A 15,764-nucleotide genomic window follows, 5' to 3' on the forward strand; every position below is an offset into this window, starting at 1 on the left:
TTTTATATTATTGGTAATGTGTTGTTTGATCAAATCAGCTGAAAACAAATCATTAATCACGCCTTCTTGGAGCAAAAACATATACACACTAATTGCTGCTATGTACATGTAAACGTGTTCTTAACAACCTTTTAAAACATAATTTCTTTACCAGTATGATGTCCGACTTGCAAGTCATCCTGATAACTAAGTTTGCGCTTAAAAAGTTTGAGAGAGAGCCCTAAAGCACTTCATGATTTTAAATAAGGTTTCTCAGCCCAGAGCTGTCATTGTCAGAGTTTCCAATTTGTCAGGTTAGTGTGAATATGACGCATTGAAGACATAATCACACTGTCACTGGTGCAACTACTGAATACAAGCAGCCACTGCCACTGAAGGCTTAAATGTTCTGTAATTTTTATGTCTTTATATTAACCACACTCAGTTCATTTCGATCAGTATCACATATATATTATTATATAAATAACATATATGCTTAAAATTCATTCAACTTTCTGCTCAAGAAGCAACTTTTACAAAATATAAAACAAACATACACCAAGTTCTGTTTTTGAAGTGTGTTTATTAAAGGGTATTCAAATGTCATTTGTGTTTTTAAAATAAACACTGACATCAAAACTAGACAGGTGGCTGTGAATGGCTGAAACAAAGCTTCATGGGTAGATCACAAAGGTACAGGATGGGTTGATTTTAATTATCAATTTAAAATGATTACAAATCACTTTTATTTCAAGAATTGAATCTGATCCCCAGGGAACAGCATGTATTGTGGGCTTTATCCTTGATGTTGTAGGCCCAGTTTACAAACAGTGTATACTATCTCATAAAACAGAAATATTGAGATGTTTGAGCTGTAATGGACAATTTATATTTCTGTCATCAAACAACAAGAAGTCGTCATTTAATTTCCCAGACATTTGTCAACACTGCACTCACTGGTGATGTTGGAATGAGTGATACAAACGCAGTAGTTTTAACAATAAGTTTGGTGCAGTGTAGATGCAAATTAATTTACTGTTAATCATAGTTTCTATTCGTTACAGTTCTTGTGAGTATTTCCAATCAGCGGTTTGACTGGCACTGGAAATTATTTGTTAAAAAGCACAGTTGTGTAAGAAAATCGTTATTGCACTCTTACTGAGTCTGGTTTTGTGTCTGCCTAAAACTCATGCTGAGTGCAGCTATAAGCTTTGGATTTATTCAATGAAATAATCACAAAGTGCACAAAAAGAGCACAAGATTAACAAGCACTACCCACTGGAAAATGTAGCCAGGAATTTCTCATTTAAGGCATACAAGTGACAAAAGGTTCAAAGATTGCTGTGGGTTCATTTTGCTGTGAAACTGCCAGTAACTATCAGTACTAGTAACTCATCAGTATTTCATGAGATTGATTTATTTTTCAATAGGTGGCAACAAATAATGGTGTTAAAGCCTTTTGTGTGAAAACCACCACAGGAAAGACCAGGCTGTGGAATCTGGCTGAGATGAGATTTCTAATAGTAGTTGTTGCCACAAGTTTCCCTGACAGTTTTTTCCAAAATAAAGCAGCGGTCATGTGGTTATATCTTCTTCCACACTGGGCATCAAACCGTTATTTCTGAAGCAACCACCATCAATAGCACAATCGGTCAATATACTGCGACAGATGCAGTGCAGCTGGCTATAAAAGAAGTTTCAACATATCTATTCTGATCAGAAACAGCAAGGCAACACAGAGGGACATGCACAATAACTTTGGATTTTCACTTTATGAATAGGTCTGACTTTTTCCAATTTGAACAAATTGAATATGACACTACCAGTACAGTTTCCTATGCAGACTACGTCATCTAATCTGATACACTACTGATCTCCTGACCTAAAGATATTATGTCTCAGAAAAAAAACATGAAGAAACAACGTAAACTGTTTAAAACAAAAGATAATCTGAAACAAAACACGGCACAGGTAATTAGGCAATAAGTAAAAAATAATCCAGGGAGTAAATTCATTATTATTGCTTGAATAAGCCTAGATTTTGTGACATTCTGTCCTTCCGATCTATAATCTTTGGCCACAGGCTGTGTGCCCACCGGGCATTTCTTTCATAGCCACCAGTGCCAAACAAGAGGCCTGTGGACTGTGGAAAGTGCTGGTCTGGGCCTCTGCCATTGCTATGCAACTACAGTATTAAAACGCACTTTTGTGCACTTTCACTAAAAGGGTTGGATCAGTTTGACTTTCTATCACCTTGCACTCAAGCTGCTGAACACACAGCAAACTCTCAGCACTGTCAAGCACTTAATTTCCACTGAACTCCACAAACTGAGGCCAGCTCCCCGGTGGACACCCAGCCATGATCCACGCTCCATCAGTGGAAAGGCCAGCTTGTTCGTTTGCACGTCTCCGGGGAAATTCCCACAGATAAACGAGGTCTCCTTATTCTCCCTGAAGAGACAGACACCTGATGCCCTGGCGCTCAGCCGGCCAATCATACTTAAAATCATAGGGCACCTCATGGTACATCAAAGTATCACAGTGTGTAGGGATGTGAGGCAAAAGCCTGTTCACAGTGTGGAACAGAAGGGGTTTCAGATCTTTGGCTGATCTCTGCCAGCCCCTTGCAACATTCCCCAGAAGGAAAAGACAAGGTGAAAGGCAAAGACCATGCCAGTAAGCAGAGTAGAGAGAGGGTGGAGAAGTTGATTTCAATCCATGCTACGTCTTCATATTTCTAATGTCTGTCAAATATTTATCATCCCACCACTCTGCTCTTCATACCACACGCATCCCCTTTTAAACTGCCACCCTTCATGCCCTCTCAGGGAGACAGCTGATTCCTTGCAGCAGGTAGCTCCTGTTTATCTGCAGAGTCGGAAGCCTGAGGTGCCATCTGGGCCGGTGGGCTGGCGGATCACATGATTGTTTGGACGAACTGGTTCTGATGGTTGCTGCGTGCTCATACGAGCTGGCCTAACGATACGAGGAGAAATGAGAACAAGTTACATAACAGTGTTTTTCAATTCCAGGTATTTTCCTCTCAGTTCAAACTATTGTGTCTAGTGATTGTTGTTCTTCTCTGTTGTTACCTGTCCTGGCATGGATTGTCCTGAGGCGTATCATCAGAGGAAGCACTTCCCAAAATCCTTCGTCTGGCTTCTGCGTACTCCGCCTCCCGCTGGGCCAAAGACTTCATCTGCTGAGAGGGACGAGATGAGGATGCAGCGTTTCCTGCCGTACCGTTATTTGAAGGACGTTTCAAAATTCGAATTTGTGGTGGAGGTGCCGCAGGCAGAGAGTCATCCTGGATTACAATAGCAGTTCGAACAGGTGAGCCACCCGAACCCAAGCTGGATTTCCTGTAAAGGTCAAAAGGTGAGAGAGGAACAAAATTACTGGAAAAAACTTCTATGCATTCTTACCATCTATTGAACATTTTTGATAACTTTTCTCTTTGCTTACTTTGCCTCCTGATTTATTTTCAGCTTAGCCTCAAGCCTTCTCTCAATTTCCTGAGGAGAAAGACATATTTATTACATATGGTATTACTGTCCAACATGTTCACCATCTGTCTCATTGACCAGTGCAGCAAACATATAAACTTCACAGGATCCGGAAGTGGCTGCCTGGTTGCTGGAATCTAACAAAACATGCTTTTGAAAGATATGACACAGTTCAATCATCAGAAACCAACAATAGCTCTCTGTGGTGAGGGATGGATTTGATCTCTGGTCACACAGGTGACCTACAATTGACAATGCAGTCCGCACCCTATACACATGGACAGCTACAAGATCAAATTACAATTGTCAAGATATTGATCTGTTTTTCATAGCAACCATGAGTTTACTTTTGCTTTTTGTTGACAGTATGGTATTAGTCTATTAAAACAAAAAAATAACACAAAACTGAATACAAAACTAATTTAAAAACAAATTATAGGTGTGCGTGGAGAACTGCACATACTACAGATTATGGCTTTTACAATACACTGTATGGAGTATTAGTTAGTTTCCTATGTTAAGAGGATGGAGGGCTAAAGGGGTTACAGCACTTAAAATGTGATTCATTACATTTGTTATGTACATTTTCAGACAGCATTTTGAAACTCATATTTAGTTTTAAACCAATAAAAAGTTGGCAGGGTAAGTTGTAAACATAGTGTCTTATATCTCTGAGTTAATATCAACACATTCCCAGCTGTTGGATTTCAGGTTACTATTCAGTCATAATCAGGAGGACATAAAAATGCAGCTTAACTCAATTACATTACATCAAAGCACCAGCATGTAGGATTTAGTGCCTTTTAGTGGTGAACTTGCCTCACCCTCCCCTTACAAGCATATAGGAAAAAATATGGTTACGCAAAACTATGGCCATGTTTGGTTTGTCCATTCTGGGCTACTGTAGAAACATGGCGGTTCAAAATGGCGGCCTGTATAGAACAGGACCCGCTCCCTCTGTAGATTAAAATGGCTCTTTCTAAGGTAACGAAAACAACAATTCTTATTTTAAGGTGATTATACACTAATGAAAACATAGCTATGACTATTATATTGCATGTTTCACATTTACCCTTTAATATTAATAGTAGAGAATATAAAGTGTAATTACAAGGGACAGATATAGATATAGATATAAGATAATAATAGTTAGCACAGTTTGCCAAAATCAAATCAGAATCAATCTACCAACACCCTGTAGAAAATTCTGTTATCCATTTGATTAAATCATAAAACCTGAACATTACTGCACTGTTATGGTATTGTAATGATCCACCTGGGTGCAGCCGGTCATTTCCGCAACGGGCCGGTCTAAACATTACTGTCAAAAGTCCACCTCGTAAAAATTAAGTTTTCTTTGTATTATCTTTGTCCACACATCATAATAATGTGCTGAGTAAATAAAAGGACATGAGACCAGGTTCAGCCGCACGTCGTTGTGGGACAGCGAGGCCTGCAAGACTCAGCCAGGAAGCCAGGCTGCTTTCTTTCATGAGGAAAACCCGACATAAATAACACGTTTCTCCATTAAAGCAGCGCACACAGCCACCGTATCGCAGACCCAAACTGTGTCACTGTCTGAATGTCAAACAGAAACCGGGTTATAACCTTGTTTAGCACAGTATTTGTCCGGCGTTAGTGTGTTCCTCACCCCGCTGTCCGCCGCCTCTTCCCAGCTCTCTGCAACCTCTTCATCCTCCATGTTGAACAGAACTGCTGGCTGGTTTCCTCTTCGGCTCCGCTGGCTAACTATCTCCCATCCACGCAGAGGGCATGGGACGGTGGGCAGCGCTCACGAAGACCCGCGAATGAGCTCAGTCTCACCGGGTTTTGTCTCTCCGATGAAAGAGGGCTGAATGAACAGATTTATTATGATTTTTTTTCTCCACAAACCTTTCCCCTGGCCGCGTGTTAGCCTGATAGCTTAACGCTCAACTGAGGGCAATCCCCCCCTGGCTGCCTGCTACTTTAAATTTGGCGTCACGTCCACCTCGGTAAATACAACCGGCCACTGGTGTCGTACACACAGACAGACTCGGACAGACACACAGACAGGCAGACGATTAGTTTTGAGCTGTCGACATTGATGTTAGCTGGGTTTGACAGTTGAGCAACGGCTCTCAGGTTTTAACCGTTAAGAACAGAGAGGGAAATGACGTTATATCAACGGTAGCTTATGGAGCTTCCAAGTTCCAATACAACCAACCGACAGGATAACGTCAGTTATATGTGGACTCTGACAAAAGCTCATTTAACTGCATTACACGTCGTGTTTTGCCTCGGAGTAAGTTAGAGGGAGCCACCCTCGGTACTCCCCGCACACCGTGGTTGTTTCAGGCGGGCAGGACACAGAGTTGGACGGGGCTGTTTGTTTGTGTGGAGCATGGTGCTGTTGAACGCAACTGCTGCGTTCACGTTCTGTGCGACGCACCGAGAAAAACATCGCGTCATTCACGTTGCCTAGCAGACAGAAATTTAAAAAAAAGGCCCAACGGCAAAAATATTAGTGAAGTAAAAGATTAATAATTTATGATAGAAATAAAAATGAAATGTGGTAATAAATTAATCCATATAAATTATAAAATCTTAATGCGACATGTTATAAACGGTGTCCATCTGATTTCCCAGTAAATGAGAGATGAACGGTGGTGACTTAAACGCAGCATTACAGCCCGTCATCTTCTCACCTCTGCAGTTGTTTCAGAGATATAGTTCATGCACCCCAGATCACAATGTTTTATACAATTTTAATGGATTTTTATCACATGTTGGTCAGACTATGATCAATGTATAGCACATTAAATGATGTGTGCCCTGTTTTAAGAGAAGTAATTTGTGGTTTCTTTGGCAGTTTTTTAAGGATTTCCCATTTCCAAGTATTTATGGTGCAATAAATATCACCATCATACGGCCAGCATAATTGTAGTATCACCCGATTTAAATAAACAATATTAAAGTGATTTTAAAAAACTGCAATAGTTACTTTATGTCATCACCAAAGACCAGCTTACATTTCTAATCTTAGACTTCTCATACAACCCGCTAGTTTGTATTATAATTGTTATTATTTGTTAACTCAGGGATGAATCAACTCCTCACAGTATTCAGCACCACAATGATCAGTTAACAAAACTCTTATATTTTGCAAGTTTAAATTGGATGTATTCCCATTTTGACATGGCAGAGTAGTAAAAAAACACAGGTGTAAATAATAAAATGAATGATGAGTGAATTAGTATACATACAGCTCCTGTAGTTTCAGGGTGCTGGTATTGTGCATGCTGACTCACTGTCACACTGCATGTGACTTGAATAGAACAGAGCCACTGTTCATGTTATTAGTAACACCTGTTTATAATTAAAAATAAATATAAAACATAATAAAAAATAGGAAGAAACTGGTTATACATGTAGGGTTCAACAAGCGTTTTGTGTCTTGATTTCAGCATCATTGCTTGCATAATAAATCTGGGGGAAACTAAATGTTAGCTGGCCAACACTGGGGTATGAAATTACAGCAGTCCTATAACAGGGCAACTAAATACAGATATTTTATTCTTGGGTGCAGAAATATATGAAATGTGATAGGCGTACACAACAAATCAATAATGAAAACGGGTTCTTTTTTTAATCGAGGATTAAGTAACAGGTGGAAAAAGCATAATTCAATATACAACAACCTGGCCATTCTTTCTTTCTTTTTTGATACACAGGTGTTTATGAAATCTAATAAAAACCTAATGTCACTACATCATTTACTACAACCAAAATGAGATAAATAGCCCACCTTTTTAATATAACACATCATTGATTATATTAAAGTGTAATGTTAATTTCCTCTACTTAAAAGTGGTAATCTAGGGCAGTGGTTCCCAACCTGTGGGGTCAGGACCCTCACTGGGGGTTGCCAAAGAATCATGGGGGGTCGTGAGGCCTTCTTGATTTAAAGTGTGTAAGAAAACTTTAAATACGTATAATACACACAATAGCCCAATCTCTCAGCATTTGGTTCAGAATTGTACACGTAAAGTAAATTGTATAATAGAACAACAGCGTCAGGGACAATAAAACACTGAATTTGCCTCCCCAAAAATAAACCCATTAAGTATGTATAATTTTTAAACATTATAATGTAAATTGTTTTGGTTCATTGTACAGTTTTTTTTTCCATAAAATATGTCACTTAGTCAGAGGGTTGTTAGTTTACTAAATTATAGTAAACTGGGGTTTATTTAAGGAAAAATGTTGGGAGCCATCAATGTAGGGTGATTGTAACTCCCCCCGGCAGCACATTTGCCCCCGGCAGCACATTTGCCCCCGGCAGCAGGGGGCGCAGTGTGTGGTACAGAGGACCCACCCTGGTACCACAGACAGGCAGCGGAGGACGCTGTGCACAGAGCGGAAGATGGCGACTGTTTGGAGGCTGCAGAGGAACCTCCGGAGCTGATACCGGGGGGAGGAGGAAGGAGAGGGAACATACAGTCTCACAGACCACAGGAAAAAAAAACAAACACGTCTCAAACAACGGTAGGAATAATTCTGCAACAGTTATTTGACAACATGTCGTGGAGGAGGAGGGAGAGACATTAGAGGAGCTGACGCTGGTTAATTACTGAACACCGCCTGGGCTACAAGCTAACGTTAGCTAAGATTACCAGCAGTACACTGAACATTGTCGACTAGCTTCCTAGCTCAGGGTGAGGCGATAGCTGTGGCTGTCGTCCTGAGAGGATGTCGTGTCAGATCATTAGGAAGTCCACACTTTGTCGAGCAGAGGTATTTAAAAGAAAACGCGTGATCTCGGTCTGTGCGCCGCTAGCTTCAGGTCCACTGACGTTAGCTAACGATAGCTTGGATGCTCGTGATCTGTGAGCTAGCGTTAGCCGATGCTAGCAGATATTCTCTGAGGATCAAATGTTAATTCAGTAACATTGAGCTGTTGCACGCCGGTCAGTCAGTGAAATACTGGTGTTTAGGGTTGCTCGTTTGGCTGCGGGGCTTTAGTTTCATGTCTTTTTCCGTGGTAGTTAGCTTTCAGGTGGTAATTAGCATTAGCAGACCAACATTTAATTTATTATGTGACGGCTAACGAGAGCTAAGTTAGATGTAGCTAACGATTGAAGAGGTTGCTATGTGGAGGGGCCAGCTGCTCGGGCTGAAGAAAGGGCACCACCCGTTTCAGACAATGGATGTGATCATTAAGATTGTTGAGCACTAAATGCCACAAAAATGTTGTGTTGGTAAAGTCATTGGGTGTCTTGGGTTTAGGGGTTTCATCCTCTTTAAATTTAAGCAGCACAAAGGCAGTGAAGAACACATTGGGCAGATGTTAAATGGACGAGTATGAAAGGAAGTAATGTTACATTGTAATCACTGTTGATAGCGTAGTGGATGGTCAGCATGCTCCTGTACATCATGCATATTACTGCATTCATCACTAACATGTCTGCTCATATCTCAACAGACAATAATGTCCCACTCCCCTGACAATGAGGATGGATGCTTTGTTGCCATGGATACAGAGGACGATGGTGCAGAGCCTGCTGGGATAGCAGAGGAAGTGGAGGGAAAGATGGGGTCCTGCCGACAAGAAGGGAGCATGGACAGTGGTGCCAAAGGGGGAAGGACAATGGTGGAGTTGCCAGAGGAAGTTCTTGAATACATTCTGTCCTTTCTCTCACCTTACCAGGAGCACAAGACTGCTGCGCTTGTATGTAAGCAGTGGTATCGCCTCATTAAAGGTACGCCTCACATATTTGCATGATCTTACATGAAAACTGAATCAGAAGGTGGCCTGGTAACAGTGGGTGTGAGTGGGCACATAGCTTGAAACACCTGAGAGGGAAAGTTTTAAAAAGTAATTCTCATTAAAATGTTGTTGTTGTCCTCTACTTTTTTTTGTGTTCATGTTGCTTAATAATATTTTATCTGAACTAGGTGTTGCTTATCAGTGCTACCACGGTTTCTTGAGAGCTGTCCAGGAGGGAAATATCCAGTGGGAAAGTCGCACGTACCCATATCCAGGAACCCCTATCACGCAGCGCTTCTCACACAGTCAGTATGCGTTACAATGCTTCATGTCAAAATTAGTTGCACCTCATGCATACGGTGCTAAATTAAACCACTTTTTCCCGGACATCAAAACTACACAACTCCAGGTTATACGTCTTGTGTATCAAATTGTGTCAGTTTATTTTCAGCGGTGGATCAGATTGTGAGTTCAGTATGCAGCAGATAAAATGGCCTCTGGCCTGTGAAATATTAGTGATTCAGGAAAAGAGCAACATCAGACCCTTAATCCATTTTGTTATCTGATGGAATTCACAATCACTTTAAATAGATTTTGTGTTATGGAGGCAGCAACTATTCGTGTTTCCAGCATCTACCTGATGCAAACCTTTTATCCCCAGCTTTCCATTTTGATCAGAAATGTTCTTTAAAAAAAAAAACAGTGATTTGTGATCAACTTTGAATTTTGCACATGTTCAGTGACAAATGCTGGAGCTACATTCACTGACATAAAATGCCTTAATACCACTTAGTTTATCTTTATGTTTATGTAGAATCTCATGATGTATGTAATAATTTGCCTTAGAGTGTTAGACAAACCTAACTGGATTTTAAGGTCATCTGATTGAGAAAACTAGGCCATTTTGAAAAATGTCTATTTTAAATTCTGAAACAATCTCTTGATGCAACTGTGAATACAAAAGTATTAAAGAAAATGCTCAAAGCTCACTGGTGGCTGCAGTTGCTAATAAGCTGTTGTTAATTTTTCCTTTTCTGACTGCAGGTGCATGTTATTATGACTCAAACCAGTCAATGTATGTGTTCGGGGGCTGCACTCAGAGTAGCTGCAATGCTGCCTTCAATGATCTATGGAGACTTGACCTCAACAGCAAGGAGTGGATCCGCCCTTTAGCCTCAGGTACAAGGAGGTTACGAGCAGTAAAAGCTGCATATTACATATCACATGGGGCTTATGTAAGGGAAATTGTGGGAGGGCGAACCACATAAGTGAATATAGTAGTCTGATGCTCAGCAGCAGCTGACTACACAGTATTTGAGGAGGTGGTGATAAAAAAATAAAGAAGCACAGATGAGATGAGATTGTAGTAAATGATTTTACTAATGCACTTATATTTTATGGCTGTAAACTTTAGAGCTTATTGTGCCTTTTTATGAAATTGCATTGTAAGGATTAAGAGACAGGGCTCCATGTATGTCACCTGTGTAAACAGCATTTACTGTAAGAGATTTGGTCGACTACATCATAAAATTAATGCTCAGGTGGTGTGTCTTGGTTTTTTTACTTTTCATCACGTGTATGGGAGGTGAAAATAGAATTATGTTGTCCATTTCTGTTCAACCATTTTCACTTAAGGCATTAAGTAGGAAGCTGTTTGGTGATTGGTCTTTTCTTTTACAGGCTCTTATCCATCTCCTAAAGCTGGAGCAACTCTAGTGATGCACAAAGATCTGTTAGTGCTGTTTGGGGGATGGACTCGCCCCAGCCCTTATCCACTGCACCAACCAGAAAGGTTTTTTGATGAAATCCACACCTACTCTCCTTCAAAGAACTGGTGAGAAAGACTTCAGTACTTTGTTAAAGTGAAAGGAGTGAAAGGATGAAACTTTATGCAATTGAACTTTTCTTCATCATATTTTTCTTCTGTTTTGTGATACATTTTTTTCTTCTGTTGTCTCAGGTGGAACTGTATAGTAACAACGCATGGACCTCCACCCATGGCTGGCCACTCTTCCTCTGTAATTGGAAACACAATGGTGGTGTTTGGGGGATCACTAGGAGCACGTCAAATGTACGAATGATTTACTTCTATGTAATTACACATAATCCAAAACTCAGCTGCGGATTCAAATCTGGAAAAGATTACAGGACATCTAGTGTCGTGTTTGCAAAGGTGTTTCACCTTGTTGTTAGTAGATTGTAAAAATGTCATTGACTTCTCAGGTGTCAGGTGATATGTATCTCAGTTACACCTTCACTGTAATTACATACATAACAGAAAAAAATAGACTTGTATAAAGCACAGGAGCTGTGTAGAGGGGCTTTTAGAAGACCTTGATCTGTCTAGTTTGACAGATTTGATCAACAGTCCCCAACAAAGGTTGTGTTTTATCACACTCCACTATAGTAATGGATGTAATGATATTTTAATGTATAACCATACACATTTCAGCTTTAAGTCTCAAACTTTTGTTATTGAAGTAGTGAATGAAATCTTTGGCTGTCACATCTCAACATGTTGTCCCCTTTAATGGTTCTGATTAGGAGTAATGAAGTCTGGGTTCTGGATCTGGAGCAGTGGTCCTGGTCCAAACCACCAATATCTGGCCCATCACCCCACCCACGAGGAGGCCAATCACAGGTGAGCAGGCTTCAACATTCAAGTTAGATAAAATAATCCATTCTTTTCTCTGACAAACTCATTTCAACTTCTTTACAATAAAGTTTGCATTTAAATAAAATGTTGCTGGAGTTGTGACCCTGTAAAACAGCTTTCCCCTCTCCATGCACCTCCACTTAACAGTTTCATATGAAATTAAACAATCACCCTTTTTAATGTTTTCCTTTTAGATTGTGATTGACGATCAGACGTTGCTCATCTTGGGAGGTTGTGGAGGCCCCAATGCAGTAAGTTGTTTTTACTTCATGCTACTATCAGTACAACATATCTATATATTGGAGCCAATATTCTGTGACTGCAAGTGTTTACTGTCTTGACTTTTCCTGTTGTCTGGTGTGTTTAAAGCTCCTTAAAGATGCCTGGCTCCTCCACATGGATTCTCCACCATGGAGGTGGCAGCAGCTGCAAGTGGAAAACGAGGACCACGGGGCCCCGGAGCTGTGGTGTCACCCAGCGTGTAGAGTAAGTGTCCGTCTCAGCTGTCACTCCTATTCTGCGTGTGTAGTCATGAGATTGATTACTAATGTGGCTTTTTCTTGTTCATTTACCTCAAGGTGGGTCAGTGTGTGGTGGTTTTCTCACAGGCTCCATCTGGCCGTGCACCGCTCAGCCCAAGTCTGAATTCTCGGCCCTCCCCCATAAGTGCCACACCTGCCCCTCTGGGCCCCGAACCGCCTTCCCTGCGCTCTCAGTCTCCTGTTCGGAGCGGGGCCGCTGGCGTTGTCCTAGGAGCTGTTGAAGAGGCTCCGTGTGTAAACGGTCGATGGGGCACGCTGAGACCTCGGCCTTCAGCGAGAGGAAGTGCCAGAGATGGGAGCCCATCTTCATCCCAACAACCATCTCCTTCACAAGGCCCAGACAGCCCTCCTCTTCCTCCACTTCCCCCGTTATTAAATGGATCCTCCCCTTCACCCCGGACCAGCCCAGCCCAGGCTGCGTCTCCCCCCTCTCGCCCTCACCTTCCTGCCTCCACAGACTATGACTGGGAGTCTCCCCCTTCTGCCGCTCACCACCCCGAGGTGCCCAGCACTAACGGCCTGCATACACCTCCCGCAGGCTCCCCGCGCACTCCCCCAGGAGCAGTGTCCCCCGCTGCCTTAAGACGAGGTCTGGAGGCAGTGAAAAACAAATCTTCCTCATCTTTACCATCATCATCGTCATCGTCTTCCCTTCAGACACAGGGGGCTTCTCCGGGAGGAGGAAGCGGTGGAGGAGCGGGTCCTCCTGGAACCCCTCCGTCATCCTCCTCCAGCCCTCCACAGGCTGCTGGAGCTGACGGACACGCTATCCCACCTATTGCACGGCGTCTTGGCCATCACCCACCTCAGAGCCTGAACGTAGGGAAACCTCTGTACCAGTCTCTCAACTGCAAGCCCATGCAGATGTACGTGTTGGATGTGTCCCGGGCCAAATCTGCTGGGGTGGTGTCCTGGAGAGTTTATGGGAACGGGACTCCCGCTGCGGTCACAGGGCCACCTGAGACCAGCCTTCACACAGTGGTACAGGGAAGGGGGGAGCTCATCATTTTTGGGGGCCTCATGGACAAAAAACAGAATGTGAAGTACTACCCTAAAACCAACGCCTTGTACTTTGTCCGTGCTAAAAGGTAATGCAGCTCCAGGCAGGATTGGGAAGACAAGACACTCCACCCTGTGACCACACAAGGGAATTGACACACAAGGCCTTTGTCCTATAGAGAGGATTATGGGAAAAGAACATAATCATTGTTAGATGTTCCACTTCAGAAATTCACTATTCTCCCGTCTGCCTAAAGCAAGCGTTCAAAATACACTAACTACACTTTGATAAAAACCAATTGTTTGAATGAGAATCCTGACTCTCTGTGTGTGTGTGTGTGTGTGTGTGTGTGTGTGTGTGTGTGTGTGTGTGTGTGTGTGTGTGTGTGTGTGTGTGTGCGTGTGCGAGCGTGTGTGTGCGTGCGTGCGCGTGTGTGAGCGTGTGTTTGGGCCTGCGGTGATTAGAGAGAACAGGACTTTTTTTTTTGTTGTTCCCCAAAAGGTGATCAACCAAACAATAACATTTCTGTTTTTCTGTGTCACCCTGAACTCGAGAGAGAGTAATTCCAGAAGAACGGACGCTTTTAACAGAAACGGTTGACGACTACCTTGTTTTTTGTATCACTCTTTAAGCCTGCAATGTTTACATTGAAAACAGTGTGAGCGTGCGTGTGTGCGTGTTGTGTGCACGGTGGTGGTTTAAAGTTGTTGACTAATGTGTGTCGGGGGCCATGGTTGGTGAGAGATGTGGCACTGTACTATAAACATAGTTGAACAATAAAGGCCTCCATGTTTGCTCTGTCAAAGTCTTAATATTCCTTGTGTGAGTGTGTGAATAGTTTGCCTTGTTGTCATTGATATCTAGATTTTCACATTTTTATTGTATAAACTTAAGCGAGTGTAGGTGAGAAATATAGAAGCAAAGAGAGTTCATAATAATTTGAATTTTAGAAGAAACCCAAAACAAACGTGAAACTATTTAAATTTTACTAAATTTAAAGTTTTAAAATAGTTTGAAAACCTGAAAAATCTTGGAATTTATTTGGTTGAATTCACATTTTTAACACATTTTAAGGAGGCCAATTATAAATAGAAACATGATTCCACGTGTCCAATATTCCAAAAAATATATTCAAGTTATTTAAATTCAGTTTGTCATTTTTGGATCTATCAAATCAAATTGAAACAAAAGATAAAGTTGCACAAAGTTTGTTTAATTCAGACCCAATAATTTAAGGGTGAAAATGTACTGACTTTAAGTGCTTTTGCTGAGTTCATGTAATATCGTAAATATGAGTTTCAGACCTGAAAATAATGTTTACGTCAGTTGAACTTTCATTGGGAAACTTTTAAAAGCTCCAATAAACCCAACTTGGCAGTTTCTGCAAACCAAACAAATATGGACACCTCATATCAGCCAAAGACCATATAATTTAAGCTTAAATTTGAATATAATGTCATTGTCAGAAAATATTTTTAATTCTAAAACAACCAACTCTAATCATACAGTTGTCTCTGGGATGTGAATGTGTTGGATCATGTGACTCACAGTTTATTTTCTTTGGTTGTTTGGGTGTTCAGGTTTTCTAAATTTAAAACTTTTTTATTGAGTTGAATTTTTAGATATAAAAAAAATGACTGATGAATATTGGACATCTACATTTTCTATCTCAATATGTGATAATGTGTTCTCTCAAGAGGATAAAACCAGGCAAATGGCATTCAAAGTAAAACTTAAATGCTACAAATTCAGTGGTATTAAGATTTTAAAAGTAAGTATTTATTAGTGATTACATTTTACAGTTAGTTGTTCAGTTTATATTATAAGATTACAATGATTACAGCCTTTCTTTGCTTCCATGAGAAGTATTTAAAAAAGTGAACATGACAACTTACTGACAACTGAGCCAAACTCCATCAGCTGAGGAAGATCATGTGAAACCATCAGAAGCTTCTTTGTGGTGAGATTGTTGTTGTCCACTTTCCAATACTGAAAACAAGCTTTTAGTTGTTGCATTTGATTTATTCAGTCAACTATCTGATGGTGTTTGGAGTAGTTGTAATGTATAGAGCTTAGAAGAGTGCCCTCTAGTGGCTCTGTTGCATACAGCACAAGAGAAAAAACCACATAGATGACTCATCTCAATTGCAGGATGTATAATTTGTTCCAAGTGTAATTTATAGCTACCATATTTCTCAATGAACGGTCATTAGCATTTATGAATTTTAATCTTAATGCTCAAAATGCCTCTAAATGATTCGTTCCTCTGAGAATATGTCTACTTGAATCATGTGGTGCAAAAATAGAACACAGCCTTGGTTTGTTTGTTTTG

At 41.0% G+C, this 15,764-nt stretch overlaps 2 protein-coding genes across 3 annotated transcripts; one reads left to right on the top strand and one right to left on the bottom strand.

Annotated features, from left to right (window-relative positions):
• Positions 1 to 542: 542 nt before the first annotated feature.
• On the bottom strand, positions 543 to 5,835 carry LOC127372580 (SUZ domain-containing protein 1). Its single transcript, XM_051416477.1, has 4 exons — positions 5,137 to 5,835; positions 3,445 to 3,494; positions 3,072 to 3,341; positions 543 to 2,955 (listed from the first exon to the last, which is right to left on the bottom strand). Exons 1-4 carry the CDS (start codon positions 5,185 to 5,187, stop codon positions 2,844 to 2,846), a joined length of 483 nt encoding a protein of 160 aa, XP_051272437.1. The 5' UTR covers positions 5,188 to 5,835; the 3' UTR covers positions 543 to 2,843.
• Positions 5,836 to 7,816: 1,981 nt separating this feature from the next.
• fbxo42 (F-box protein 42) lies at positions 7,817 to 14,237 on the top strand. Of its 2 annotated transcripts, none has more exons than XM_051416378.1 (10): positions 7,817 to 8,012; positions 8,950 to 9,226; positions 9,423 to 9,539; positions 10,279 to 10,413; positions 10,915 to 11,068; positions 11,195 to 11,305; positions 11,779 to 11,875; positions 12,085 to 12,141; positions 12,260 to 12,376; positions 12,469 to 14,237. In XM_051416378.1, exons 2-10 carry the CDS (start codon positions 8,956 to 8,958, stop codon positions 13,522 to 13,524), a joined length of 2,115 nt encoding a protein of 704 aa, XP_051272338.1. In that variant the 5' UTR covers positions 7,817 to 8,012; positions 8,950 to 8,955; the 3' UTR covers positions 13,525 to 14,237. The 2 variants fall into 2 exon arrangements, with proteins under 2 accessions (XP_051272338.1, XP_051272337.1); XM_051416377.1 differs by lacking the exon at positions 7,817 to 8,012 and adding an exon at positions 8,058 to 8,261.
• Positions 14,238 to 15,764: the final 1,527 nt, after the last annotated feature.

This window comes from Dicentrarchus labrax, unplaced genomic scaffold (assembly GCF_905237075.1).
Source record: "Dicentrarchus labrax unplaced genomic scaffold, dlabrax2021, whole genome shotgun sequence".
Taxonomy (NCBI): Eukaryota; Metazoa; Chordata; class Actinopteri; family Moronidae; genus Dicentrarchus; species Dicentrarchus labrax.

What these genes read in the sequence shown, in the direction of transcription:
- fbxo42 (XM_051416377.1), top strand. Translation starts at nt 8,217, where the DNA reads ATGTCGTGTCAGATCATTAGGAAGTCCACACTTTGTCGAGCAGAG. An exon ending in TACTCTCCTTCAAAGAACTG is followed by an intron (nt 11,069 to 11,194) that starts GTGAGAAAGACT and finishes CTGTTGTCTCAG; the next exon opens with GTGGAACTGTATAGTAACAA. An exon ending in GGTGTCACCCAGCGTGTAGA is followed by an intron (nt 12,377 to 12,468) that starts GTAAGTGTCCGT and finishes ATTTACCTCAAG; the next exon opens with GTGGGTCAGTGTGTGGTGGT.
- LOC127372580 (XM_051416477.1), bottom strand. Translation starts at nt 5,187, where the DNA reads ATGGAGGATGAAGAGGTTGCAGAGAGCTGGGAAGAGGCGGCGGACAGC. An exon ending in AAGAGGCGGCGGACAGCGGG is followed by an intron (nt 3,495 to 5,136) that starts GTGAGGAACACA and finishes CTTTCTCCTCAG; the next exon opens with GAAATTGAGAGAAGGCTTGA. An exon ending in AAAATAAATCAGGAGGCAAA is followed by an intron (nt 3,342 to 3,444) that starts GTAAGCAAAGAG and finishes TGACCTTTACAG; the next exon opens with GAAATCCAGCTTGGGTTCGG.